Source organism: Mustela lutreola, chromosome 10 (genome assembly GCF_030435805.1).
Source record: "Mustela lutreola isolate mMusLut2 chromosome 10, mMusLut2.pri, whole genome shotgun sequence".
In the NCBI taxonomy this organism is placed as follows: Eukaryota; Metazoa; Chordata; class Mammalia; order Carnivora; family Mustelidae; genus Mustela; species Mustela lutreola.
Window position 1 is genome coordinate 94,213,747 of NC_081299.1, and position 25,935 is coordinate 94,239,681.

At 58.2% G+C, this 25,935-nt stretch overlaps 1 protein-coding gene across 5 annotated transcripts in view; it reads left to right on the forward strand.

Moving 5' to 3' along the window:
• Positions 1-670: 670 nt before the first annotated feature.
• The window catches only part of KCNC4 (potassium voltage-gated channel subfamily C member 4), a 53,300-nt gene continuing 28,035 nt past the window's right edge, over positions 671-25,935 (forward strand). Inside the window, exons 1-4 of one of the 5 annotated variants that reach the window (XM_059136533.1) lie at positions 672-2,748; positions 13,344-14,280; positions 16,324-16,527; positions 18,952-22,536. In XM_059136533.1, coding sequence (XP_058992516.1) covers positions 2,071-2,748; positions 13,344-14,280; positions 16,324-16,527; positions 18,952-19,121 — 1,989 coding nt within the window. In that variant the 5' untranslated portion in view covers positions 672-2,070 and the 3' untranslated portion in view covers positions 19,122-22,536. The other 4 variants (XM_059136535.1, XM_059136534.1, XM_059136532.1 and 1 more) reach the window with 4 other exon arrangements.

A 25,935-nucleotide genomic window follows, 5' to 3' on the forward strand; every position in this document is an offset into this window, starting at 1 on the left:
GGTTCTCAGAGGCAGGCACTATGGGAGCTGTCAAGATGAGAAAGCAGCAGGGTCTGGAAGACCTCAGGGTCAGAGAGGGGAGATGAGACAAATTGCAGTGAGTAAAGCAACACAGAATCAGGAGGGGGTCGCAAGGGAGGCACGGGAGCACTTTCTAGGTGCTTCCAGGGCATGGAGGAGCCACGCCTTTAACCTAATGATCTTTCAGGACGACACACTCCATACCCATGGGTGCCAGAGCTCAGGTTTTCTTCCGCCCAGACCAGGAGCCAATTCTCTGCGCAAGGCCCGCAGGTCTCGCATTCCACGGTGACAGAGACAGTACCAAGGGTACAGGCATCTTGGGCCTAGTTGGGCCTCGGAGGCGCAAGATGGGGGCGGGGTGGTCAGGAAGTCCCAACAGGGTGTCTGGGACAGGAGAGGGCAGCCTCTTCCTCGCGACACCGTCTCTCCACTCCCTTTCTTCCCTGTTCTCCAGTCCGTCGCAATGAAACCGCAACAATAGTGGGCAGGGGGAGACCAGAGCAGCCAGAAGGGACGGGCGGGGGTTAGAGGTCAGGGGCCGCGAGCGCTTGGGTGTCACCGAGGCTGCAGTGGGAGGAGCTGTGGGGCCGGGGGTAGGCGGGTAGCCGGGCCGATGGGGGCGGAGGGTGGCGGAGGCGCGCAGGGGCGGCGCGCCAGGCTGGGCGCTGGCGGCGAGGGGGTTACGCGCCTCGGCTCGGCTCGGCTCGGCTCGGCGGAGGAAGGCTGAGCTCTGCGGCCGCCGGGGCCCTGCAGCGAGCCCGGTCGGCCCCGCGCCGCGCCCCGCCCACCCCACCCCGCGGAGGGCGCGCCCGGGCGAGGCGGGGCGGGGAGGAAAAGGCGCCAGCAAAGAGTAGCATCCGCTACCATCGCGGGAGGGAGATCGAGAGCCCCCCTTGAGCCCCAGCCCACCGGCGCCAGGGCTCCTCTACCCTTAGGCCACCTTTCGCCCGCCTCCTGTCGCGAGCCAAGGCCGGCACCCCGCCCGGAGATGGGCAGACGCGCGGATGGCGTGGCTCCCAGCGCCGCCAGATCGCAGGAGCCCGGCGCTGGGGCGCTGCGCTGAAGCTCCCGATCGGCGCAGCCTGGGAAGCCTGCAGGTGTCCTTGGCCGCTCGGCCACCGGAGCCCAGAAACCCGCGCCCCGGAGCGGCTCCGCCCCCCAGGCTCGGCGCTGCGCAGGACGCCCCGTCTGAGGCCCCCCCCGCCCCAACACGGCCCCCGCTGCGCAGCGCCAGCCCAGCGCCGCTCCCAGCCGCTGCCGAGCGGCGGACGCAGGACCGGAGGCTCGCTCCTGCGGGCGCGCTTGTTTTCCTGCGGCCGCCTCGCCCTGCGCAGCCCCCGCCTGCCTAAACGCCGCGCTCCGCTCAGCCCCGCCCGCCTTCGGAGCCCTGCGCTGGATTTATGAATGGGGGGAAGAGGCCACATGCCGCCGCCGCCGCCGCGTGTTGACCGCAAGCACCCCGGGCCCGCGGAGCTCCGGCTGCCGTGAGAGCGTCGGCCCGGTCCGGGCAGCCGCTCCGAGAACTTGTTGCTGCTGCGCTGCCGCCGCCGCGGGGAAGCCGGCGGCTCCCGGGACTCGGCACGGTCTGGGAGAGCCGGAGGGTGGCCCGTGTGAGTGTGAGCGCGCCGTGCGCGCTCCCCGGACCCTCGCAGTGCGCCTGGACTGTGCGCTAACTCGCCTTCTGGGGGTGAAGGGGGGGCGTGTCCAGAGCCCTAGCGTCTGAGTGTCCAGTCCTAGCAGGGGAGGTGTGTATTTGCCCCTGCCTCCCTGGGCCCCTCGCCCGGGTCCTACGCTAGCCTTTTTCTTCCCTGCCTCCTTGCCGAAGCTGCCTGCCCAAACCCCAACCACCTGTGCACCCGAGAAACCCAACTCCTCCTGCTCGGCGCCCCGGGGGGGAGGCAGGGGCAGGGCCAAGCCGCAGAGGGGGCCGCCGCCGCCTCCTGCCTCCTCCTCGCCTCCTCCCCCTCCCCCGTCTGACGCTGCCTCCTCGGGAAGGGTGTTTAGAGGGCAGCGGCCGCCCCAAGCCGAAGCCCCGCAGCGCTTCTTATGATCAGCTCGGTGTGTGTCTCCTCCTACCGTGGGCGCAAGTCGGGGAACAAGCCTCCGTCCAAAACATGTCTGAAGGAGGAGATGGCCAAGGGCGAGGCGTCGGAGAAGATCATCATCAACGTGGGCGGCACGCGACATGAGACCTACCGCAGCACCCTGCGCACCCTACCGGGCACCCGCCTCGCCTGGCTGGCCGATCCCGACGGCGGGGGCCGGCCCGAGTCTGATGGCGGCGGTGCGGGCAGCAGCGGCAGCAGCGGCGGCGGGAGCTGCGAGTTCTTCTTCGACCGGCACCCGGGCGTCTTTGCTTACGTGCTCAACTACTACCGCACCGGCAAGCTGCACTGCCCCGCCGACGTGTGCGGGCCGCTTTTCGAGGAGGAGCTCACCTTCTGGGGCATCGACGAGACCGATGTGGAGCCCTGCTGCTGGATGACCTACCGCCAGCACCGCGACGCCGAGGAGGCGCTCGATATCTTCGAGAGCCCGGACGGAGGCGGCGGTGGCGCGGGGACGGGCGACGAGGCCGGCGACGAGGAGCGCGAGCTGGCCCTGCAGCGCCTGGGGCCCCACGAGGGAGGTGCGGGCCCCGGCGCCGGGTCCGGGGGCTGCCGTGGCTGGCAGCCCCGCATGTGGGCGCTCTTCGAGGATCCCTACTCCTCCCGGGCGGCCAGGGTGAGTGGCAGGAGCCTGGGTCTCCTCTCAGGGGTGCAAGGGGGCCCGTGGCAGTGGGGATAGGGGCCGGGAGGGGCCGGCAGAAACTGATTTACCTGGCCTCTCCCTCCCTCCCAATTCCCTCCGGCTTCCCTGGGCCCCCAAGGGACTCACAACCCCCCCCCCCACTCCCCCCACACAGCCTCTCTCCTGCACGCCTCACCAGGAGATTGCACACACTTGACTTACCACTTGGCCCTCGTCCCAGCTGCCTGCTTTGCCGCATCCCCTCAGAGGGAGTGGGATACCCTTAGCTGAGCTCATCCACCCCCTTCTTTGTATGCGGACTGCCTGTCTTCATTGACCCCTCCGCTCCTCCACAGGGCCAGCGTCCTGGAGAGCTGGAATAAGGCCTTTTGCCTGAGGCAGGCAGGTTTTGGGGGGAAGAAAACTGGGTGTGTTAAGGGCCACCTCCTTTAAATGCTCGGGGTACCTCCGAATGCTGTGAAGTATGAGTTTTGCAAAGGGGATGCCAGCTTCAGCCCATGACAGACGGGGCTGGGACCAGCACCCAGGCCTCTCATCCAGGTTTCTGGAGAACCCTTTTTTTCAGGGAGATAAGCCAAGATGTCTGTCCCATGCCATGCCCCGAAGGCTTCCTGGTCACCTGGGATGGCCTGGCTTCAGCTGGACAGCGAGGGCCTAATGTTCTGGGCACTGCAGGCTCCTGTGGTCAGTGGCCAGCCACAGGCTGCCTGCCATGATCCCAGATGTGTTGCCACTTCTTTTCTTCCTGCTGCAGCACCGACTGGCTTCCCAGAAAACCCTGGTTCAGGTTACTGCTTGAAACGAGTGTATGGGGGAACAGAGGGGGATGGCATAGGTTGATCTAGGCCAGGTCTAGTCCCTTCCCACCACCTCCTCCCCCAAGTCAGTCCAGTTTCTCCCAACCCCCTTAGGTGAAAGGGGGTGGAGGGGCAGAGATCTGCTTGGAGAGCTTTAAAAAAAGAAAATTCCTGAAGGATTGCTTTAAGATTCTTTAAAAAAAGAGAACCCTGGGGGCTGTTGTCTGGCTTCATGGTTGGCAGCCTGAAGCCTGGCTGGGGTCTGTCTGGGAGACAGGAAAGAACAACATGTTTTGGGTGTAGGGTTCGGGTCTTGCTGTGGAAGCTGGTCCTCACTTCTGGCATCCCCAGTTGTCCTGTTAATGAGTCTCAGAGCCCTGTCACCCTCCTCAGCACCTCCTGGGCTGGGCCTCAGCCTAGTCATGGAAGGAAAAGTTCCACTTCCCCACCCAGGGGAGGATGGGAGACCGAAATGAGACTGCAGGGTGGGCCAGGCTGGCGTCAATGTCAGACCAGGGCAGAAGCAGCTCCTGCCTGGGAGGAACAGAGGTCCCCGTGATGGAGGCCTATAAGGCTGGGGCTGCAGGCATCCCCCAGGGAGGCCCCTGGTGGGCAGAGAACTTTCTCAGGACTGAGAGTGAAGCCGGCTGGGGGCTGGGGGGTGGTTGGGGAACTGCCTTTGTTTCTTTTCCTACAGTCCTGAGATCAGCTCAGAAGGTGAGGGCCCAGGGCATGGCCTGGCCAGGGTCTGCTGTGAGTTCTGGGGACTTCTCCTGCACCTCACTGACCCTGCTCATGTCAGCTCGAGGCTATGTGTGCTAGAGGAGAGTGACAAGTGTGGAATTAAGGTTCTTTCCAAATTGGAGGTGAGGGGAAGAGTCTTCATAGACATGGGGGAAGGGGACAAGCCAGGGAGGTAGGAATGCTGTGAGGTGGTTAGGAGAGTTGGGTCCTATTTCTGGGCATTCTGGGGTCTCTGGGGGACTTTTCACATTCTCTGGTTCTCCTCTTTTGGATTCCAAGGGAATGTTCCATCAGTGAGTTTATGTTCTGCCAGACAAACCCCAGGGCAGGCCAGCCAAGGGGCTCTCTGAGCAAACTCAGAGCCTAGCTGGCCCTTTCAGTTCCTCCAGGAGCCCAAGATACTTGTCCTCTTGATACGGAATCCCATCAGCCAGCGCCTTCTCATTGAGGTTAGGAGTCCGGGACCAGGCAGGGTTAATTCTCCCCACTGAAGTGATGAAGATACCAGGATTCGGAGGCGTTAGATGTCGTCAAACACAAGTAACCACAAACAGGACACCTTCCCTAGGTTCCAGCTTTCTGGTTGTGAATACTGATGTGAACAGCTATATGGAGCTTAATGGCATTTGTCCTCAAAGAGGAATTGTCTCCTGCTAAGGAGCACAAGAGGGAGGCAAACCTTCTGGTTCAGCCGTTCCTGGGACAGACACGTGGGAATACATCATCTCAAAAAATTCGTAACTGCTCTTCACTGTACTTTGCATTAAGCTCTAGCACTCCCAGGAAACTTAGGGGGGAGGTGTCCTCCCCGGGTAGTGGATTGGGGCCTCGGGAGGGTAAAGAGCTTGCCTGAGATGACACAGCCGGATAGTGGCCCACTGGGAGTCCAGGCCCCTGCTCCTCGGACTGCCACATGTGCTTTCCACCATACGTGCTGTTCTTCAGATGGAGAGCTGGCTTGTTCCTTATTCTGGCCTGGAGGGTGTTCTGAGGTTCTGGGGCTGTGCCCTCCCTGCTTAAGTCTGTTACCCCCAGGCCGGTACCATGGCCTCTCCAGCAGTGGCCCCTGGGTCTGTGGGAGTACCTCTGGTCCTCGGGGCCTGGGGCGTTCATTGGAAGTGGGAGGGCAGTGGAGCAGCGCTCTGCCCCGGGCATCTCTCTGCACTTGGCAGCTGGTCATCTGAGGAGTACGCCATGACAGGAGCAAAACAGATCCAAACGGAAAATGGACTGAGTGGAGCCTGTTGCCTCGCTCCTGGCCTGGCCTGCAGAGCCATTCCCCATCAGGCAGGCTCCAGGCAGGCCAGGGTGCTCAGCCCTGCTCCCCTCACTGGGGCCGGGCCCATGACAGCCGCTGCTGTGCTTCCGTTTCCGTGGCCTGGCAGTCGACATGATAGAATGGCTGATCCAGTCCCCAGTCCCCACCTGCCCAGGGCTCGTTGTCCCAGGCTCTGCCACAGCCCGGTGGCTTCCCAGAGGGGGACAAGTGAGGGTTTGGGCAGTATTGAGAGTGCTGAAATAGGCCTTCCTTTTTTCCTGAGGGCAGACAGGAAACCTGAGGAATGGGACCCCGGAGACACTTCTGTTTCTCACCCCCAACCTCTTGATGACCTAGGAGTAAGACTGGCTTTGCCTCAGTTATCAGCTCTATTGAGAAGGATAGTCGATCTCCTGTGGCTAAATCCGTACCTGGGTTAGTTTTCCCATAACATTTCCCTTCTGAGTAGAGGATGTGACCCAAGGGTCCCTGTTGCCCCCGGGAGCAGCTGGAGCTGGGTTTTCACCTGGATTCAGCCCCCACTGCATGTCAGGGGCTGTCACCCCTCCTTTCGAATCTCATCTGTCCCATGTGAGGCAGGATCATTCACCTTAGTCTACAGTGAAGGAAACTGAGGCCCACAGGGACTTGTCTAAGGTCACACAGCTGGCCATGGAACTAGGCTCCAAACCCAGATCTAGTGAACCCATGTCTGTGTTTGTACCACATCTGCAGGAGGTCTCTGTCTTTTGGGGGCCCCAGAAGGGGGCCTTCTCTCCTCTCACCTGTCCCCTTACTTCTCCCTCCAGACTAAAGCTCCCATCCCCCCACTCCTTAGAATTGCTTGCCTCTGATCTTGCTCTCTATTTTTTTTCTCACTGTGGGACTTCAACAAAAAGAAAGGGAACTTAGTTCCCAGAGGAGACTAGGTGTCCCCTGGCCCAGGCAGGGGAATGAAACAGGACTTCTTGGAAAGAAATGCAGAGCTCTGTTCCTGCTCCTTCCTTCAGAAGACCCCCTGCCTCTCTGGCCCGGACATTGCCTGGGACTAGCCAGTCGGTGGGCAGGACCCTCTGGATCCAAGCCCACTGGGCTCGGGAGAGCCAGGAAGCCAAACCTGGGAGGCTGGCTGCCCTGTCTTCCCCAGGGAGTGAGTGCCAGCATGCGCCTTCCCGGGAGCAGGAGGGGTGTCAGGCCAAGTCTGCAGGCCTGTGGCTGCCCTGCCCTGAGGCAGCCTCCCAGTCTCCTCCTGGGTTTGTTTTGTGTTTTTCTTTTCTGTTCTCAACAGACCAACATTTGCCTCTGAACATCTTGTCTCCGGATAATGAGGTGTTTCTCTTTGTCACCATTTGGGGTGGGGTGTTAAGTGGGGGAGGGGCTAAACTAAACTTGGGCTATTTTGGGGCAATGGGGGAAGAACAGGCAGGAACAGAGCCAGGCAATTGGGGGGGGGGGCGTCCCCAGGTCCCTGGCATCCACCCTTGGACAGTGCTGTCTTGACATGCTGGGCACCAGCCAGCCCACCACAACCTTTGGCCCAGCTCCCCGCTAGGTTTTTTTGTTCTATTTTGTTTGTTTTCCAGCCTGCTGATAGTGACCCAGCCCCTGGCATAGGGCTCCATCAGGCAGTGGTCTTGGCCAACCCTGGAAAGCCACAGAGTCTGAGAGCCCACGTGCTTGGAGGTATTGCTGGGCATACCTGTCATCTCTAGCCCCAGTTAGTGGGGCTGACCATGTTTCCTCATAACAGGCTCCAGGAGAAGAAGCAGGCAGTCACCTTGGCTCCGGGCATTCAGGAAACATTTATTGAGTACTTACTACATGCCAGACACCAGGCTGGGCCCTATAAATATAAAGATGAGTCAGACGTGGTCCCTGTTCCTGAAGAGAGCTAGGTCAGGGGGAGTAGATGGCAGCTGAGGAAAATTAGGTGATGAGGAATAGTAATAATAATACAAGAAAGATCATGAGAGGTGCCACAGGCATCTTAAAAAATGAAGTTCAAGAGGAGGTGCGAGGAGAAAGCGATAAATCCCAGTCCTGTGTGAGGTGAGGCGAGGCGGGGGAGAGCGTTGGCAGGTGGGGAAGCTTCCCCGAGGAAGCAGAAGATAAGCTGGATAGGCCCTGCAGGATAATGACTTAGCTCCCTTAAATAATTTTTAGAAGGAGGCAGGCTATAAATAAATATATAAATAAATAAGTTTTCCAATGTGGGTAGCGCTTAACCATGCAGAGTTAGGGAAGGGGTGAATTTTCTGGCCAGGGGACCAGCCTGGGCAGAGATGGGACAGCACAGAATATGGATAGGCAATAGCCAGGAATTGCATTTGGTTGGGTAAGTTCTTGGCCAGTGAGCTGGGCTGGACTGGATTCCTTCTGGGGCTGGACTCCTCAGTTCTCGGCACCCCGGAGGCTCTGAGAAGCCCCATGTGCTGGCTTGGCAGGAGGTGGGCATGGGTAAGGCTGGCTCTGGCTCCTGGAGCAGAATGGGAGGTCCCGGGGCCAGGGTCTGCTCCTAGGGGAGCCCGTGAAGGGAGAGGAGCAGGGGTATGTAGGCTGGGCCTGGACTCACAGGGCAGGCCCTCATTCAGGAGCCCAGATGCAGCAGAGAGAGCCTTGCCTGGCAGACTCTCTCTCCTTGCCTGCCTCTGAGCCCCCAGGGGCTGCCTGCTCCCTTTGCAGCTCTGCTTGGGCACTAGGATCTCACTTCCCCGGAAGCTTCAACTCCTCATTCCATCCCCACAGATATTCGTCTGCAAGCATCTTTGGCTGTGTTCTCAAATTTCTCTTCTCCTACACTTCATCCTTAATATAGGTTTTGGGCATGAGTCTTCTTATGTTTATCTGTCCATCTGTCTCCTTGGCCCTTTCTCCTTGGGCTCCCCTCCCCTGCCCCCGCTGATTGTATTCAGTTCCCAATGACTGGTGTCTGTCACCTCCCTGCTAGCCTCCCCACCCCGACCCAGCCTGTGCCAGATTCCTGAGACACTCCAGGCTCTGTGCTGAGTTTTACAAATATCGTTTCTTTTAATCCTTAAAACAGCTCATCAGGTGGGCACTGGTCTCATCCCCTCAACACATCAAGCACACTATAGCCTCAGGGCCTTTGCACTGCCTGCTCTCTCTGACTCTTGAGCTCTCCTGGACCTTCACATAACCCCCTCTCTCACTCCTTCAGACCTCTGCTTAGATGTCAACTTGGCTGAGGCCTTGCCTCATCACCCGATTTGAAATGCTTCCCTCACCCTCATACTCCTTACCCCCTTGACTCTTATTTTTCTTCCTAACACTTAGAGCAGCTGGCATACGATATAGCTTACTAATTTGTTGACAGTTTCCTTCTACTCGAATGTAAGGCCTAAGGGACTGGGGTACAGGGGTATTTATTTTGTTTCCTGCTGTTCTCCAGCACCCAGAACAGTGTCTGGCACATTGTAGGCACTCAGTTTCCATTCTATGAGCAAAAATCTGAAGGCTCAGAGAGGTTAAGAACTTTGCCTAAGGTCCCACAGGTAGTCGGCAGCAGAGCCCAACTTGGATCCAGAAGTGTGGGACTTTAGATTTCCACCACCAGCTATCTCAGAATGAGTTTGATGAAGGAGGCTGATAAGAGAGCTGAAGCACCTGGGTCTCCAGATCAGCGGGTCCCCAAGAAGATATAGCACCAGCCATGTGGGGTCTGAGGGAGCAGGAAGCTGGAAGGAGCAGCGCTTTCCTGCACACCTCTAGTTTCCTTTATTATTTTTTTTTTTTTAAAGATTTTATTTATTTATTTGTCAGAGAGAGAGCGAGCGAGAGTGAGCACAGGCAGACAGAGTGGAAGGCAGAGTCAGAGGGAGAAGCAGGCTCCCCGCGGAGCAAGGAGCCCGATGTGGGACTCGATCCCAGGACGCTGGGATCATGACCTGAGCCGAAGGCAGCTGCTTAACCAACTGAGCCACCCAGGAGTCCCTCTAGTTTCCTTTAGGTTTCCTGCTAGGAACTTCCTGTCCAGGATGGTGAGAGCACCCTCTAGCCTTCCAGCAGGGACAGAGTAGCCGCTGGCCAGATCAGGTCACACAAGTGGTATTCCACTTGAGCAGTTTTGTCTTCCAGCAGAATCTATGCCCTGTGTCCTCAGGTCTTAGAAAGAACTGACCGCTTCCGCCATGAGAACCAGGGTGAGTCACTCCTCCCCTGGGGAGAAAGCAGGGATTTTGTGATTTTTCTCACTTCAGATTCAACTCGGCTGTCAGAAGCTGCAGGCAGGGGTCTGTGGAGGCCCGCACACCTCGGCTCTGTCATTGTCTTACTGAGCACATACTGTGTGCCAGACACTTGCCATTAGAAGCTCCTTTAGTTCCTCAGTAACACCACGAGGTGGGCTCTAGTGTGTCCCCATTTTGTAGAGAGAGACAGGTACAGAGCACACCATTTACCTAGCAAAGGCCCGGGGCGGGGGGGGGGGGGGGCGGCTAGGCCATCTGACCCCAGGGCAACTTAGCTCCTTGCGCTAGCTCTCTCGTAGGCAGGGGCCAATGGATCGGGAGGAGGTGCCGGTGCTTGTGGCTCGCTGTCCAGGATGGCCTTGTAAGGGCTGCTCAGAGAGCTCCAGCTCCAGGCCTTGATGCCTAAATGGGGTGATTTTTGCAGCCACTGCATTCTTCCTTGGCCCTTTTTTATCCCCCAAAGCCCTCAATCAAGAGAGTGGGAGAAAAAAAAGCAGTGTCCCTACTGCCAGAGGGGAAGGCCTGGTGAAGGGCCTTGATTGAGTTTGTTTAGGACCACCACTTAGGAAATAGTGCAGTTTGGGGAAAACTTAGGGGAGAAAAGAATAACTGGGGTCCCAAAGGGGGACCCATAACCTCAGGACTTAACCGGTAGCAACGTGGCCAGGGCCCAGATGCCTGCATTTGTCACAGCTTAGCCTCAGGTCTGTCTGTCTCCTCGGGGAGGGACGGCTTTCTGGGGCCTGCCCGGCGCCGGCTGCCAGCCCCAGAGCAGTCACATGACGGGGTCACCAAGGAGGAGTGGACCGTCCCTATTTGTTTGGTTAGAGGGCCAAGTGGAAAGAACTCTGAGCTGAGAGGCAGGAGCCGTGGCCTCAGTTCGATCCTGAGCCAGTCATCTGCCCTCTCCCGTGAGTCTGCTGCCCTAAGAAATGGGCACACGTGGGTGGCTACCCTTTCCCTGCCCCACCTTCAGGAAGGGCGGAAGTGAGTGGTAGGAGTAAATAGATAAAGAGTTGTGTTTTAAAAACACAGCAAAAGTGAGTGAATACTGCGGGAATTCGGGGAGTTGTTCCCTAACGTGGGAGGAGAAAGGAACTTGGAAGGAGTTGGGCACATGGGCCTCCCTCCCTCCCCCCCTCTCTGTGCCCTCTGCTCAGCCCCTTGGCAGCTCTTCCTGACCTTGTTTTTCCAAATCACTAATTAACTTCACGCTCAGCTCCCCCGTGGGCCAACTCTCCTGGCTAACTTATCCTCCGAGACGGCGAGCGGAGATAGTGAGCTCCTGCTTCCCATGCTCCCTGGCAGAGCCGGGATATGCTGGCCCCACCCCTTACCCCAACCGCCTCTGCTTCTGGGGATGGGGGAGTGGGCAGTGCCGGGACTCTGGGTTGCCAGCATCCCTGCCGCCACCAGACAGGTCCCTCCACCAATTCATCTCTGGATGGCCGTGGAGAGCCCGCAGCTGGAGCCGTTTGCCTAAGGCCCACATAACTTGTAGTGCCTGGCCAGCCCATTGCTCAGGGAAGTAAAATGAGGTCAGAAAAGGAAGTTGAAATTTACCTTTACAGGAAAGCAGGAGACAGGAGAAGCCCCAGGCAAAGTTGTTCAAGGAGGGGAATTGTTATCTGTGGCCTGCCACCTCCCTTCTCCTTGCTCGCTGATCTCATCAACTTGTCCCTGTTCAAGGGTAACACACAAGAGATCTTAGTGTGTGATGGGTGTCTGTCTTAATCCAAAGGTACACATCTCTAAGGTTGAAGTAGCACTCATCAGGGAGTTGGCTGGGGGCAGTGCTGACGGTTCAGAGAAGACTGTCCTGGGTCTATGAACAGATCCTGCCTGGGAGGTGGTGAAGACAGTGTGTTGTAAAGAGAAGGTACAGCCTCTGAAGTTAAACCGTGGTGAGTTCAAGTGTGGTTTCCACCCTTTCCAGGCTGTGTTACCTCAGGCAAACACAGAACCTCTTTGATACTCAGTTCCCCATCCGTGAAGTGAGATGACGAGGCTTACATCGTCATAGGGTCACCGGGGGGACTGAAGGCGGTAACATGTACCCGTACCCAGCCATGCCAGGACGGAATAGACAGCTAATGAATGTGCATTCCCAAGTTCTCTCCTCAGACTCGCTCCTGCTTCAGAAGCCCGGGAGATGCTGCTGCTTCATTTTCCCAGCTTCCCTTGTAGGAGCTCCCATTGGTGTTCAGCAGAAGTAAGAGCAAGGCATGCCTTCTCTCCCTCCCAGCGCAGACTCTCAGGGAGCAGAGCATCTCCGAGAGCCACCATTAGACAGGAGGCAATGCCGTAGTCAGGTGGAAATCAGGGCGGGGCAGGCGTGGGGGGTTGCCAAGTGGTGGAGGGGCCACAGTCCTTCCTTATGCAACTGTTTGAAGTACAGCCCTCTGTTCGGGGAGGGCGGGCCGCAGCAGGGGGCGTAGACCTTGGCAAAAGGTACCCTGACAGTGGTGAATAACAGATGAAGGCTCCCTAATTGGTGTTATTACACATGTATTTCCTCTCCATTCATAATGATTGGACACTTAAACCTCTGCCGAGTGCTGCTGTCATCGTTCTAGCTGAGATCCCAGCAGCTGTCCGGACCAGCCGCTGCCACATTCTGATCCCAATGGGTGCAGTTTATTTTTTGTTGGAGCTCAGTTTATTCTGAGCACATTCCCTCTGTCTCCTGCCGTGGAGCATGCTGTCTTCCTTCAGACTCTTCTCACTGTCTGGGACATTCTAAACTGAGAGGCAGGGGAGGGGGACTGGTATCTGGGGCCTAAGGAGGTGGGGGTGGTTCATGGCTGGAGCTTAAAGACTCAGCTGGCAGAGAGAGGCCACAGGTCATTCCCACCAGCCCCCTGTCTCTGGGCATATCCCTTAATGCAGCAGACCTCAGAGCTTAGCATGCATCAGAATTACCTGGAAGGTTTGTTAAAACAGATTATGTGGGCCCAGTGTGTCTCATTCAGTAAGTTTACGCAGGGCCCGAGAATTTGCATTTCTAACTAGTTCTCAGGCCGGGCTGCTGCTGGTCCTGGGCCTCGCTTTGTCTTAAAGTCTGGTTCCTCCAAGTGTAGTCTGTGGACCAGCAGCCTCACTTGCGAGTTTCTTAGAAAAGCAGAATGACAGGCCCTGCCCTTGACCTCCTGAATCAGAATCACATGTTGACAAGATTCCCAGATGGTTTATATACCGGTTACAGTTTAGGAAGCTTTGAGGCTTCACAGCACTGCAGGAGCACGGAGCTGGGCAGGGGGCGGGGCCGCTTAAGAGGCGGGGCCCGGCAGCTACTGTTCCGGTCCACTTGACTATCTTGAGATCTTCTGTGCACCAGGACAAAGATTGGGAAGTACTACCTTAAAACACCCAAGCAGATGGATAGAGACCGTCTAGGGAAGGGGTTTCAGCCCCTACTGTGTACCTTAATCCTGCCTCTCGCCACCTGACAACTGCTTGGTCACTCCTGCCCCACCTCCTCCACCCCCGTGCACAAGAGAACCCCCCCTAACCCCTTCCCCCTGCGCTGATAGCCACCCCGCTCTCCTCCTTGCCTCACAGGTGGTGGCCTTCGCCTCTCTCTTCTTCATCTTGGTCTCCATCACCACCTTCTGCCTGGAGACCCACGAGGCCTTTAACATCGACCGCAACGTGACCGAGATCCACCGGGTAGGGAACACCACCAGCGTGCACTTTCGGCGGGAGGTGGAGACAGAGCCCATCCTGACGTACATCGAGGGGGTGTGCGTGCTGTGGTTCACGCTGGAGTTCCTGGTGCGCATCGTGTGCTGCCCGGACACGCTGGACTTCGTCAAGAACCTGCTAAACATCATCGACTTCGTGGCCATCCTGCCCTTCTACCTGGAGGTGGGGCTGAGCGGCCTGTCCTCCAAGGCAGCCCGAGACGTGCTGGGCTTCCTGCGCGTCGTGCGCTTCGTGCGTATCTTGCGCATCTTCAAGCTCACGCGCCACTTCGTGGGCCTGCGCGTGCTAGGCCACACCCTGCGCGCCAGCACCAACGAGTTCCTGCTGCTCATCATCTTCCTGGCGCTGGGGGTGCTCATCTTCGCCACCATGATCTACTATGCCGAGCGCATTGGCGCCAGGCCCTCCGACCCACGGGGCAATGACCACACCGACTTCAAGAACATCCCCATCGGCTTCTGGTGGGCTGTGGTCACCATGACGACGCTGGGCTATGGGGACATGTACCCCAAGACCTGGTCAGGCATGCTGGTGGGGGCGCTGTGTGCACTGGCTGGTGTACTCACCATCGCCATGCCTGTGCCGGTCATTGTCAACAACTTCGGCATGTACTACTCCCTGGCCATGGCCAAGCAGAAGCTGCCTAAGAAAAGAAAGAAGCATGTGCCCCGGCCGCCCCATCTTGAGTCACCCATCTACTGCAAGTCTGAGGAGACTTCGCCCCGGGACAGCACCTACAGTGACACCAGTCCCCCTGCCCCAGAAGAGGGTATGGTTGAGAGGAAACGGGCAGGTGAGATTGGGGGTTGGGAAGGAAAGCCACCTCTCCCCCCGTGGCCCAGGGAGTCCCCAGATGAACTAAGGCCCTTGGAATTTGGGGTTGTGCTTTACTACTCTGGGCTTCCCTGAGGATACTTTGCCTTTAAGAGTGCAAAGTATTGAGGCCCATCTCTATCTTCTGGTGTTCGAGTAGCTTTCTGAACTTCGGGGTTTGGGGAGTGAATGTCCCACTCAATTTAGGCTGTGATGGGCAGTGCATGGGGTTGTAAATTCCAGTACCACTTTGGCTGCTGTGCTGCGTGACCTGAGGCCAGTCACTTACCCTCTCTGGTCCTCACCTGGTAAATGGGAATGATCTCCTACTCCCAAGACGTTGATGAGACCCAAACAAATGACAGATGTGAGAGGGCTTTGAGAAGGAAAAGCCACTTTACAAGCACCAGGCCTTGTCGTTATTAGCTAGACAGCAGGGACAGCTGTTCTTCCAAGGTGCATCAACGCATGAATCATTTCTTTCCAAACACTGGAGTCTGATGTCTCTTGGCCTAATAAATGTGATAACGTAACAGCAGTGGGAGGCTGCCTTCTGTTCAGCACAAACTAGATTGAGTCCTGGGCTCAGGGTTTCACATGGGATGGGAGGGAACCAAGAGGGAACAGCCAGACAGAGTCAGGCAGGGGAAAAGGAAGGGTGGAAGAAGTGGCCTCTGCATCCTGGAAGGGGAGGGCCTGAGGGCCTGGAACCTTCTTGAAGGATGGGAAAGGCCGCCCTTGGGAAGATGGCTTCCACCCGAGTTAAGAGATGGGAAAGGAAATTGGCTTAACCGGCAGCAACTTAGAGTTAGGATGGAGAGCGGGAACCTGAGGATTAAATATGCGGTGGGCTCCCGAGGAAGGTCTAGGATTCCTAGTCTGGGGAGCCCTTGGATGCCAAGCCTTCCCAGGAGCTGGGGGTGGGCCAGGAGACAAAGGTAGTAGCTTCTACAGCCAAGCTCTGGGGGCAAAGTGGGACTCATCCTCTGCCGGGGGATGCCTGACTCGAGACTCTCACTTGGCCTGTTGGTTGGGACCCGGCGTACATGCTGGGGCTACTCACTCTGTGGGGTCATTTGGGGGCCTGGGTCTTCCAGAGACCTTGATGGAACAGGACCCCTCAGGCTCCCCCCTTCTCCCCCACCAAAGTGGTACCTCCTTCTTTGATCCCTGAATGTAAATCTCCCAGCCAGTGCCCCAGGGGATTTCAGCTGTACCCCGAGGCCCGTTCAGAGCTCAGAGGGAAACCTAGTGTCAGAATGGAGAAGGCCCAGCACCAGCTCCTCGATGCACACTTACCATGGCCCCGTCAGCTATGCCTCAGCCTGACCCTAACCGTTTGGCCATGGTCAGGGCATTTGTGGCAGATGCCGAGGCCACTGCCTTTAGACGGAGTGGGCCCCTCTCCAGAGCTGAGGGCACCCCCGTGCTGCTGCCTGACGGAGGCCAGGGGTTTGGGTCTAGAAGCCCACAGCAGTGGGAGCTGCACTGGAGCATCTCCGGTTCAGGGTCTTCCCCAGGCAGGAGAGCCCCAAGAAGAGGGCTCTGAATCCTTCAGGCACTCGACTCTGCCTTCTATGCCCAGTGAACAAAAGTAACTGCCTTTAGGGGGCCCAGGGAGATGGCTGAGGAAGCCACTTTTCTCGGTTTAACCCTGACAATGCCAGCCCTCATCCCAGCAAGCCAGGCGTTCTCTCATCCAAGTGTCAGCCTGAGCCAGACCCAAGGAGGAAACAGTCTGCCACCTGCCTCAGGCTAATCCCTTGGGGCAGCCCTCAGCAGACAGATTTTAGGAACCCCTGCTTCGGGTATCTGTAACTCGGTGTCCTGGGAAAGGTGCTAGGCCAAGGCTGAGAAGGAGGCAGGGACCCTGCCCCCAGCCCCCCGCCCTCCCAGGCAGATGCCAGGCCCTCCTGGGTGGGGGAATTGACACTCTCAGTCTGGGATCTGAGACCCCAGGCAAGCCCATGGGGAAGGCCTGGGCAGCCCCTCACACAGCCTCCTTTCTGTCTGCCCCCTTTAGACTCCAAGCAGAACGGTGATGCCAATGCGGTGCTGTCAGATGAGGAGGGAGCTGGCCTCACCCAGCCCCTGGCCTCTGCCCCCACCCCTGAGGAGCGCCGGGCCCTGCGACGCTCTGGCCCCCGAGACAAAAACAAGAAGGCAGCCGCCTGCTTCCTGCTCAGCGCCGGGGACTATGCCTGTGCTGATGGTAGTGTCCGGAAAGGTATGGCTCCCCAGGCCGGGCAGGTGGGGAGCCCCCGGGGAGCTGAGTCTCCCCAGTGTCCCCCACAGAACTTGAGGTCCCCTCCTCCCCTGAGGCCTTGGCCACCATCTCCTCGGCCTTGGACGTGCCCCCACTTTTAAGATGGGTACTCTGATCTCCCAGTCCCTGGATTAGAAAGGCCTCAGGCCATCCCCTGGAGGTACACAGAGCCCAGCACAACCCACCCCAGTTGCGCACGGGGAAGACAAGTGCTAGAGGGTAAGGGGATACCAAATCAGGGGGCCCTGCCTTTGCCCTTCATTTTATCACCACCTCTCCCTCTGGTGCCTGCTGCGACCTTGAGGTCTGGCTCCCCGGGGTCACAGCCACCCTTTCCCTAGACCTCCCTGAAACACAGCTAGGATTTCCTAAGTAAGTAGTCCCGAGAGATGCCAACAACATTCAGGAGTCAGGGTAAGAATGAGCTGCTGGTATGCGGTCTTCGGAGAGCCTAGGATAGGCCCTATCTCTGCCATCCCTCATGGGGTGGGGGTGGGGGGCCCAAGAGCCCAGGAGGGTCCCCCCCAGCTCTACAGGCCTCTTGAGGCAGGGCCAGAAGGTGACCAGGAGGTGGGGATTGGGGTAGGAGTAGGTATGGAATGTGTATCCCTCTTAAGTGTGTTCTGAAGGAACCCCTCCAGGGTTCTGGGAAGTAGCGTGATCTCTCCATAAGGGAAGGTTGAAATTCTACCAGCAGGCCCCAGGCTGCAGCAGAAACAGGGCAGAAGCCGGGCGGTGGAGCTGGGTATTCCTCACCTGCCAAAAGGGGGTCAGAAATGACCGAGGATGGTTGAGGGCCAGTAGTGGCTGAGAACAGAAGTGTCAAAAGCAGGTGCTCCTGCCCCATTCCTGATCCTTTTTTTGTCTTTTGTGCCCTGTTCCTGTGACATAACCTGCCTAAACACTTAGTTCTGGGATAAACCTTGAGCCCCCCCCCCCCCCCAAAAAGCTTGTCCCTGGGTTCTCAGGCCACTTCTTTTTTTTTTTTAAAGATTTTATTTATTTATTTGACAGAGAGATCACAAGCAGGCAGAGAGGCAGGCAGAGAGAGAGAGAGGAGGAAGCAGGCTCCCTGCTGAGTAGAGAGCCCGATGCGGGACTCGATCCCAGGACCCTGAGATCATGACCTGAGCTGAAGGCAGAGGCTTAACCCACTGAGCCACCCAGGCGCCCCTCAGGCCACTTCTTAATCTGCCCTTTTTTAGCCAAATTTGCTTCCCCCACCCCTACCAAACTTCTCACTAGCCCCAAGCTCCAGACCAAATCTGGGTTGAATGAAGTGGGGCAGGGGCTGCTGTGGGATTAGCCCAGGATGCCTAGGTCCTTCCAAGGATGTCCCCTTGCTTGCCCATCCCAGCCTGCAAGGCACCTTCCTGGCCCCTGGCCCCATGGGATTTCCAGGGCACTGTGACCCTCACCAGGCCCTGAGGGGTATGTGTCCTGCTCTGCTGGACTTATGTCCTATTGGGTGGCAGCAGCGGGAGCAGCCCTCTGGCAGCCCTCTGGAAGGAGAGGGCCCAGAGGCCCTAGGTACTCCTGTGGGGCAGGAGGGATCCCCACCTCCCATGTAGGACTTGAGCCGAGTGCTGAGCACCGCAGTTTTCCTGCTGGTATTGTGAGGGGCTCAGTGGCAGCGTGGAAGAAGCTGCAGTGGGTCACACCCAGGGCCGGGGTCGCACGTGTGTGGGCATGGGCAGGAGAGTCTGGATCGCACACAGCGCCAGATCCCTCTGGGTGCCTGTGTGGCCCGGCTGTTTTATTTTCAAGATGCCTCCACACTGCTTCTTGGCAACAAGCATGTAGCTCAGCCAATTAGAGTGACCTTCGAGAAGGAACAGGTGGGTTGCTGGGAAACAGGCCCTGCTAAGCAAGCGTGGCAGTTAGCATCGCCAAACTCCCAGGAAGCACTCGGCAACTTTCCCTGTGCCAGACCGTGCCTCCCTTCTCTGCATTCAGGCTCCGTGTAGGAGCTGGAGCGGGGAGCCCGGGGCTCCTTCAGCCATGGGCACAGACCCCATGGTTAGACTCCGGCTCCTGAGGATCACAGTCTGAACTTCCTGGGAGGAAGGGGACTGGTGCTGACTGGGGTTGCTTAGGATGGAGAAGAGGGCTGCTGGAGGTTATGGGGTCTTTGGGTGGCTGGAGGGGAGCTTACCTGGGGACAGTGGCAGAGCAGAAATCAGCTGGGGGGGCCCTGAGGTCTGTCCTCTGGAGCCCAAATGACCTGGAACGCAGGGAAAGTCAGGGAGCCTTCCCCAGGCAGGCCAGATCCCTCAACCAGTGTGGGGCTCCCTGCACCACAGGGCCCCCCTGGAGCATGGATCCCACGGAGCTGCTCAGATGAGGGGCCATCCTCTCTGACCCATGTGCCTTTTCTTCACCAAGGCTGTGCAAAATCCCGGAGTCTAAACAGCATAGCAGGAGCAGCTGGAACCAGTCTGGGGCTGTCTCCACTGGCATCGAGATACAGCTCACCCTATCCTCCGAGAAAGCTCCTACTCTCCCACCCCTTCCACCCTCTCACCAGCCCTCCACCCGGGCACCCGGGCCCTTAGCTGTGCCCCCGGCTCTCCCCACCTCTGGGCACACGCCATGCTCACATGCCCTCCAGCCCTCATTTTTCCGTAGGCCCAAGGGAGCCGGGCAGGAGGCAGGAGAACCCAGACCCCCAAGCCTCTCCCCGACAGCACCCAACTCCCCAGAACATTCGGCTCTGGAGCCTGAGAGCAAGGGGGAGATTATTCCCAGGGCTCCTCCCGCACTGGTGCCCGGCCTGCGCCGGAGCTGCTGGCATTACCCACCACTGCCCCCTGGGACTTGTGCCTCTGAGCCTTGCCTCCCCTCAAGGTCCCACCTTCATCCCAGGGAATGCATTTCCACTCCTCGTGGCCTTCAGTCGGTAACCAGCCTACGACTGACTATCTCTGTCTGTCTGTCTGTCCATCCCACTCCCAGACCAGCAAAGAATAAGGCTGTCCCACAGGTGCCCCATCTCTGCTGGTGCACAGGGAGCTGGCTGGTCAGGGGAGCGGTGGCCCCCTGGGAGAGGAGGCCTGATGCTCTCCAGCTCTGGCCTGGCATGCAGGTGGGGTCCCTAGGGCCCCACAATTGGCTGGCTGCCGGGGCATGGGAATGCCCTCCTCCCGGGAGTGACACCCTGTGGCGGCAGAACCTGGCATCCCATCTGCCCCATCTGCACCCCAGCAGCCAGATCTCTCCTGCGCTGCTCTCTCTGCTTCCACGAGTTTTTCTTCCCTCCTCCTCCTGCTGCCTCAGACTCCCAGCCCTGCCTGAGTCACCTGCCGCTCCCACCCAGCCTCTGCGCTCTGGATGGCTGCCAGAGCCAGAGACTCATCTAATTTCTATAATTAAGTGTATTCATTTACCTAACGAGCCCGGGAGCACAACAGGTGTGTGAGTCATTGAGGGAGAAGGGGTGCGCTCTGGGCAGGGGCAGCTGAGGGGAAGTGTGGGGACAGAAGCCAACCCACCCCCTCCTGCTCCTACATAAGCATCCTGTCACTCCCAGGCAGGGCGGGGCTGGGCTGCAGGGGGCCCCTCTCTAGCAGTGAACTGGGGGAGGCTCTCCAGGCCCCCTCTGTCCCAGGACCCGAGAAGGCCTCAGCCAAGACATTCCTGTTTTACCTGATGGGAATTAGACCTGACAGCGGAGCCTCGCAATTTTTAGAGTCAGATTACGCAGCTTTGGAGAGGGAATGACTAAGGTCCATAACTGCTCCTTCCAGGGTGGGCAAAGGTAAGAATGGCAAGACAGCCTTCAAGGGACTCAGCAGGAGGCTGGGGAGTGTGGAGGTGCCCCTGAAAGGTGAACTGGGCAGAAAGTCCAGATCATTTCATGAAAGTTGGATATTGTGAAAAGGCTCTGCCAGGACCACCCCCCTTTCAGTGCCCTCTGTCTTCTTCAGCCTGGGGCAGACACAGGAATGTGCCTTCCAGAAAAGTCTGCAGCGGGTCCTGGGGATACCCCAACCCTGCTGCGGTCCATGGGCCTGTCTCTGGCTTGCTCTCAGAATGAGATGTCCCCCCAAGAGGTGAGAAAATATGGGGGCATCCATGTGACCACCCTTCAAGAGGGGACAGGCCCCTTCAAGTGACAGGGGCAGGGAAGCCATGTGGAGCAGGATGGAGACTCTAGGAGCCCTATCAAAGCTGGGGCTGAGAGCCCAACTGCTTCTCCTAGGTGAGGACAGATTCAGTCCTGTCTCAGCAGGGGTCCCTGGCCCTGGGGTCCCGGCCCCAGCAGGGATGTGGTGTCCAGCTCAGCGGGAGCCCCACAGCGCTTCTGTGCTTGGGCCTGCTTTCCTGGCTCAGGGAGCTGAGGCGGCTATTTCTGAAACGGCCCTCAAGTTGTCAGGAGTCCAAGTTTCCACGGCACCCACCTCTTTCCCTCTCTTCCCTCCCACAGGGACGGGCATGCTCATGGCACCCCTCTGGTGGGTACAGCTGTCCCTGGGCAACATGATATGGGAGTGCTGGGTTGGAGCCCCTCTACCTTTGGGAGATGGGCTCCTGCCTGTCCCCACACTGGTTCTCTGGCTTCTGGTGGGGAAACACAGGACCTAGCTAATGACGGCGGAGTAGGCCATCTGCCACAGCAACCTCTCAGGACCTCTGGGCCCTGGGAAGGGGCGAAGTGAGTCCTCGATTTATAGAGACCCACTGTATACCGGGCCCTGCCTAGGGAGGTGGCTGCTTGCCCAGGCCTCAACTTATCCAGACCTGGGGCCTCACTCCTCAGGGAAAGACTCTCTCCTCTGCCTATAATCTGAGAGCACAGTTTGCTTTGTGTTGCATGAGGACTTGGACCTGTAACCATTACTTTGTCTCTGAGAAGCTTTTCCCCCAAAGCTGGGGCCCATGCTGTCCTGGCAGAGCAGGGAAGCAGCCCAGATAGGAGCTTTTAACCTTACTAACAACCTTAGAGGCATTTCTCAACTCTGGGCATTGAGGAGGAGCTCTTCCCCTGGGCTGTGAGCTGAAGCCAGGGTTGTGGGGGTGGGAGGAGTCCATTCAGCATAGAAGCAGGAGTCAGAGGGGAGACGGAATACCAGCCCGAGGGCTGGGACTCCAGGAGTCACCTGTTGGCCCCTGGGCTGCCCTTCCCAGAGTCCCCTGGGAGAGGGGGGCCTCCTCTGCCCTGGCCAGAGTATCACCCCGAAATCCCTGCCCCTTTGGCAGCCTTCTTGCCTGCCCTTCCTGTGTCAGTGCTGGGAAGGTAAAAGAAGGGAAGGCCCACGCCACTGACACTCCAGGCTGAGGAGGGGATGGCAAGAAGGGCTCACTGTGCTTTGGGTTTCTCAATAAGATGCTTTTTTCTGGCTTTGTCTCCTGAGATGGACACATGGGTCCTCCCTGACCTTCCCCTTTGGTATCTACCTTCCAGCTGCTCCAACTCTGTTCCTGCCAGATTGAGGAAGAGGGGCTGGGCACCACAAGGCAGCACACTTAGGGACCTTCTTCACTAGCCCCCCGGGACAGTGGAATGGCTCCAGCTGGTGATGGCGGGTGGAGCTCTGTGGGGGTTCAGGAGCTGTGTGGGAGCCCAGGTTGGACCACAGGCCATGCTAGGAACCTCCCCCCAGTGCCTCCATGCCAGGCTGCAGGGCTGTGGTCCTCCTGCCCACCACACTGGAGTTGTGACGACCTGAGGGCTGGGGATTCCTGGAGCTCATTACCTGAGTACATATGGAGATTAGCTGTAACATGACCTAGGAGTCACTTGGCCTAGCTCCGGGTAGGCAGCTATGGGTAGGCAGCTATGGGCGGCCGGAGGGGCTCACCCCATTCCCTGACCCATCCCTGTGCTTCCCGCCTCTTCGCCCTGGGTCCCCTTGCCTTCCAGCTCTGCTCCTGGCCTAGTCCTTAGCCCACAGGCTGTGGGTCAGCAGCTGGCTTCCTTCTAACATCTCATTCTTTGTTTCTCCCTTTCTTTTGCTGAACTCCTTGCCCCCCCAGAAGGCAATGTTGAGCTGAAAGCGTGCGTCCCAGTGTCTCACCCCTGTGCTCTTTAAACACAGAGACCTGCCGAGACGCCCTCTCGCCCAGCTATGCCCAGGCTGAAGTCCTCACCCTCTCTTAAGCGGCACCAACGTGAGAGAGGCAGGCAGACAGACAGAAAGCCAAGGCTTAGGGAAACTCTGGAACCCTGGCAAGAATCTTTCGCTGAGAAAGACTCAGAGATCCTTGTTTGCCCAGGACTGATGGAAAACCTCCCATGTGACCCTCTGGGCCCAGAGCCATCTGGGCCTGATGTTCTGTTCTGTTGTACATTGAAGAGATATATATGCACATATAGCATCTATATTCATACATACTATACTCTCGTGTGTAGTGCACGTGCTTTTGGTGGTCTGTCGTCTTTGTCAGACTGTGTCTCCCCCAGCCCAGGCCCCACCCCCAGGCCCCCTGACCTTCATCCCCTTCCCCTTCACTGACTCCTTATTTCTGCTGGACATGTATGTGGAATGTCCCAGGAAAAGAGCGTCTGGGACCAGCCAGTCCCACTGGGGGGGATCCCAGGCTAGACTTGCCCTCTTGGGATGGTTTCTCCTGTGGCTTGTGGTCTGTGGAAGGCCTGCTTTCCCCCCAGGGCCACTTCCCCACTAGCCCCATCCCACCCCAGATTGGGGTTCTACCTCCCACCCTCGCCTCAGTTTGGGGGGGACTTCCAGGGGCTCCTTGGCCGCTCCTTCCACTCCTTCCTCCCCCTTACCTCTGTCCTGGACTGAGGGGGGCGTTTTGTCTTTTTTTTTTTTTTTTTTTTTTGGGAGTTTTTGTTCTGTCCCCTTCGTCCGTTTGTTTTCAAAGATGCTGCTGGGCAGACGGGCAGGGAAGAGGTCTGTCTGCCCATCCGGCTCAGGGGTCTGAGAAGGGGACGCCTCGGGCGAGTGGAGACCAGTTGCAATACTGTACTTCCTGGCCGGTGGTCAGAGGACCGTGCAATAGCAGAGGCCGGGTGACCCCTTCGACCTTGGCCTCTGCCCCTCCCGCGGCCCTCCCTCCCCACTCCACGCCCCCCACCTCCCACCCTGTCCCTTCCTAGTGTTGGTCAGTCCTTTTCTAGAGCTGTCCCGTCATGTGTGTCTGAGGCATGCCGAGGCTGGGCTCTGCCGCCCTGTCTGGATGTCCCCCACTGTCATGCCGTGCTCGAGCCCCAATAAAAACATCTGGAGCATCCTGCTGCTCCTGCCTGAGTGACTGCCTCTGCCTCTCCTTTCTGGCTCTGTGTCTGCGGGGACATCCTGGGCTTCTATCCCAACACTTGAGAAATGCAGCACACTCCTATCATTGGCAACTCCCCCCCCCTCCCCCAGGAATCATTGCTACCTCACCACCCCTGCACTCAGAGCTAGACGGGAGTGCTCAGAGAGGAAAAAGGATTGCCTGGGGTTGGGAAAGGAAGACTCAGCTCCCCCACCCCCAGCGTCCTGGTCTCCGCTGGTGCCCCCGAGCCCCAACATAGCCCGGAAGGACAGAGGGGTTTGGAAGGAGTCCCCCTGTATTCCTGCTTGTTTCTGTGGGGGAGGGGCTCCTCCCTGCAATTGTGCTAATTCTATATGGGCCAAGGCCCTGGAGATGCCCAAGGCGCGGTGACGACTGGGTAACTGAGACCAACAGGGGAGTGACAGCACATCTGGGACTACTGAGGGGTGGGGAATGACCAAATCCTGGGCCCAGAGAAGATGGGGGTCGTGGTAGGTAGTGGCGACACACGGCCCCTCCTGAGGGTTTCCCTACTCACTTCCGTTGGGGCACCTGCGGGGCTGACTCCCAGGCGTGCAGCTTCACGCTCAGCTGTCACCGTCTTGAAATCACAGCAGAGGGGGCCCTGCGTGTTCATTTGGCACTGGCTTCTGGAAGCCACGCAGCCACATCTGGGGACATGTGTCCATTCACCTCACCCTCTTACTCCAGGCAGAAGTCCAGGGCCTCAGTTCAACGTCTGGATTCAAAGCTCGCCACATGCTAGCTGGGTAACTTGGGGGCGGCTCACGGAGCCTCCATTTCCTGGCCTGGAGAGAACGGGAATCACAACAGCCCCCATTTCAGACACCGTGAGTGTCCAGACCTGGCCTGGAGCCCTCGGTGTGCACATGACACACGATGGGTGCCCGGCAAGTTGTTAGTTCCCTCCTCACCCCTTGCTGTAGCTCCCAGGCCTTTGCCCACAGACTTCTGAGCTCTCCTCCATATCTGGTCACAGGGGGCAGGGGCGAGGGAGGCAGAGCCGAGGGGATGGAAGAAGTGAGGGGAGGGGAAGCCTGCTCCTGAAGTGGGAGAGGAAATCGGGCTTGGAGCCGGAGCCAGCTGAGGCAAAATGATGGCAGGCAGCCAGTTGTCAATTAAAGATAAGATCTCCTCCGGCCATGGAGGGCGAGTGGGGGCTGCAGGGCCCCCCAGACCGAGAAAGCCATTTGCAGCCAGGCTCGCCTCAGAGAAGCCTGGCCGGGCGATAATGGGCGGGGATGCACTGCTGGCTCTGTAATGATATTACGCATCAGGGCCCACGTCCAAAATGGTTGTTTTCTTGTTGTGTTTTTTTGAGGATGAGTGGAACCATTTTATGGTCAGGGGCCAAGGGCCAGCAAACAGCCCAGGGGTACCAACTGCCAGGGTGGCCTTGAGGGGACCAGAAGATGCAGCTGGAGTCCCTGGTGACCATCTGATGACAGACTTCTGGAGGGGAGAGGGGCTACGTACAGGGGCGGAGAGTTCAGGGAGAGAACAGACAAGCCCTCTGCCTCACCTCACAGAAACAGTGGGCAGTGCGGTCAGGGAGAAAAGGCAGTGGCTTCCTCAAAAAGCAGTGCCTGAGCCCAAATTACCAAGCTGGTCAAGAGAACAGGACACAGGTGTCCAAGACTGACATTGGGAGTCAGACAGTCAGGAGTCCTGGCTCCAGGACTTTATTTTATTGTTGTTAAAGATTTTTTTTTTTTTTTTTTTAATTTGACAGACAGAGATCACAAGTAGGCAGAGAGACAGGCAGAGAAAGGAGGAAGCAGGCTACCCGCCAGGCGGAGAGCACGATTCGGGGCTCGATCCCAGGACCCTGGGATCTTGACCTGAGCCGAAGGCAGAGGCTTTAACCCACTGAGCCACCCAGGTGCCCCTGGCTCCAGGACTTTAATTCAGACTCAGGAGTCCTGGCTTTGTAAATTCCTAGCTGTGTGACCTGAGGCAAGTTACTTCACCCCTGTGAACCTTTGTTTCCTCATCCATGGAGTGGGAGTAAGGAGAGCGCCCACCTTACCGAGCTGTTGGCAGCACTCGGAACTCGCCTCGAAGGCCGTGGGTGCAGTGCCCAGCACAGAACCGTTGCCCACAGATATTGAGGGCAAGGGGAGT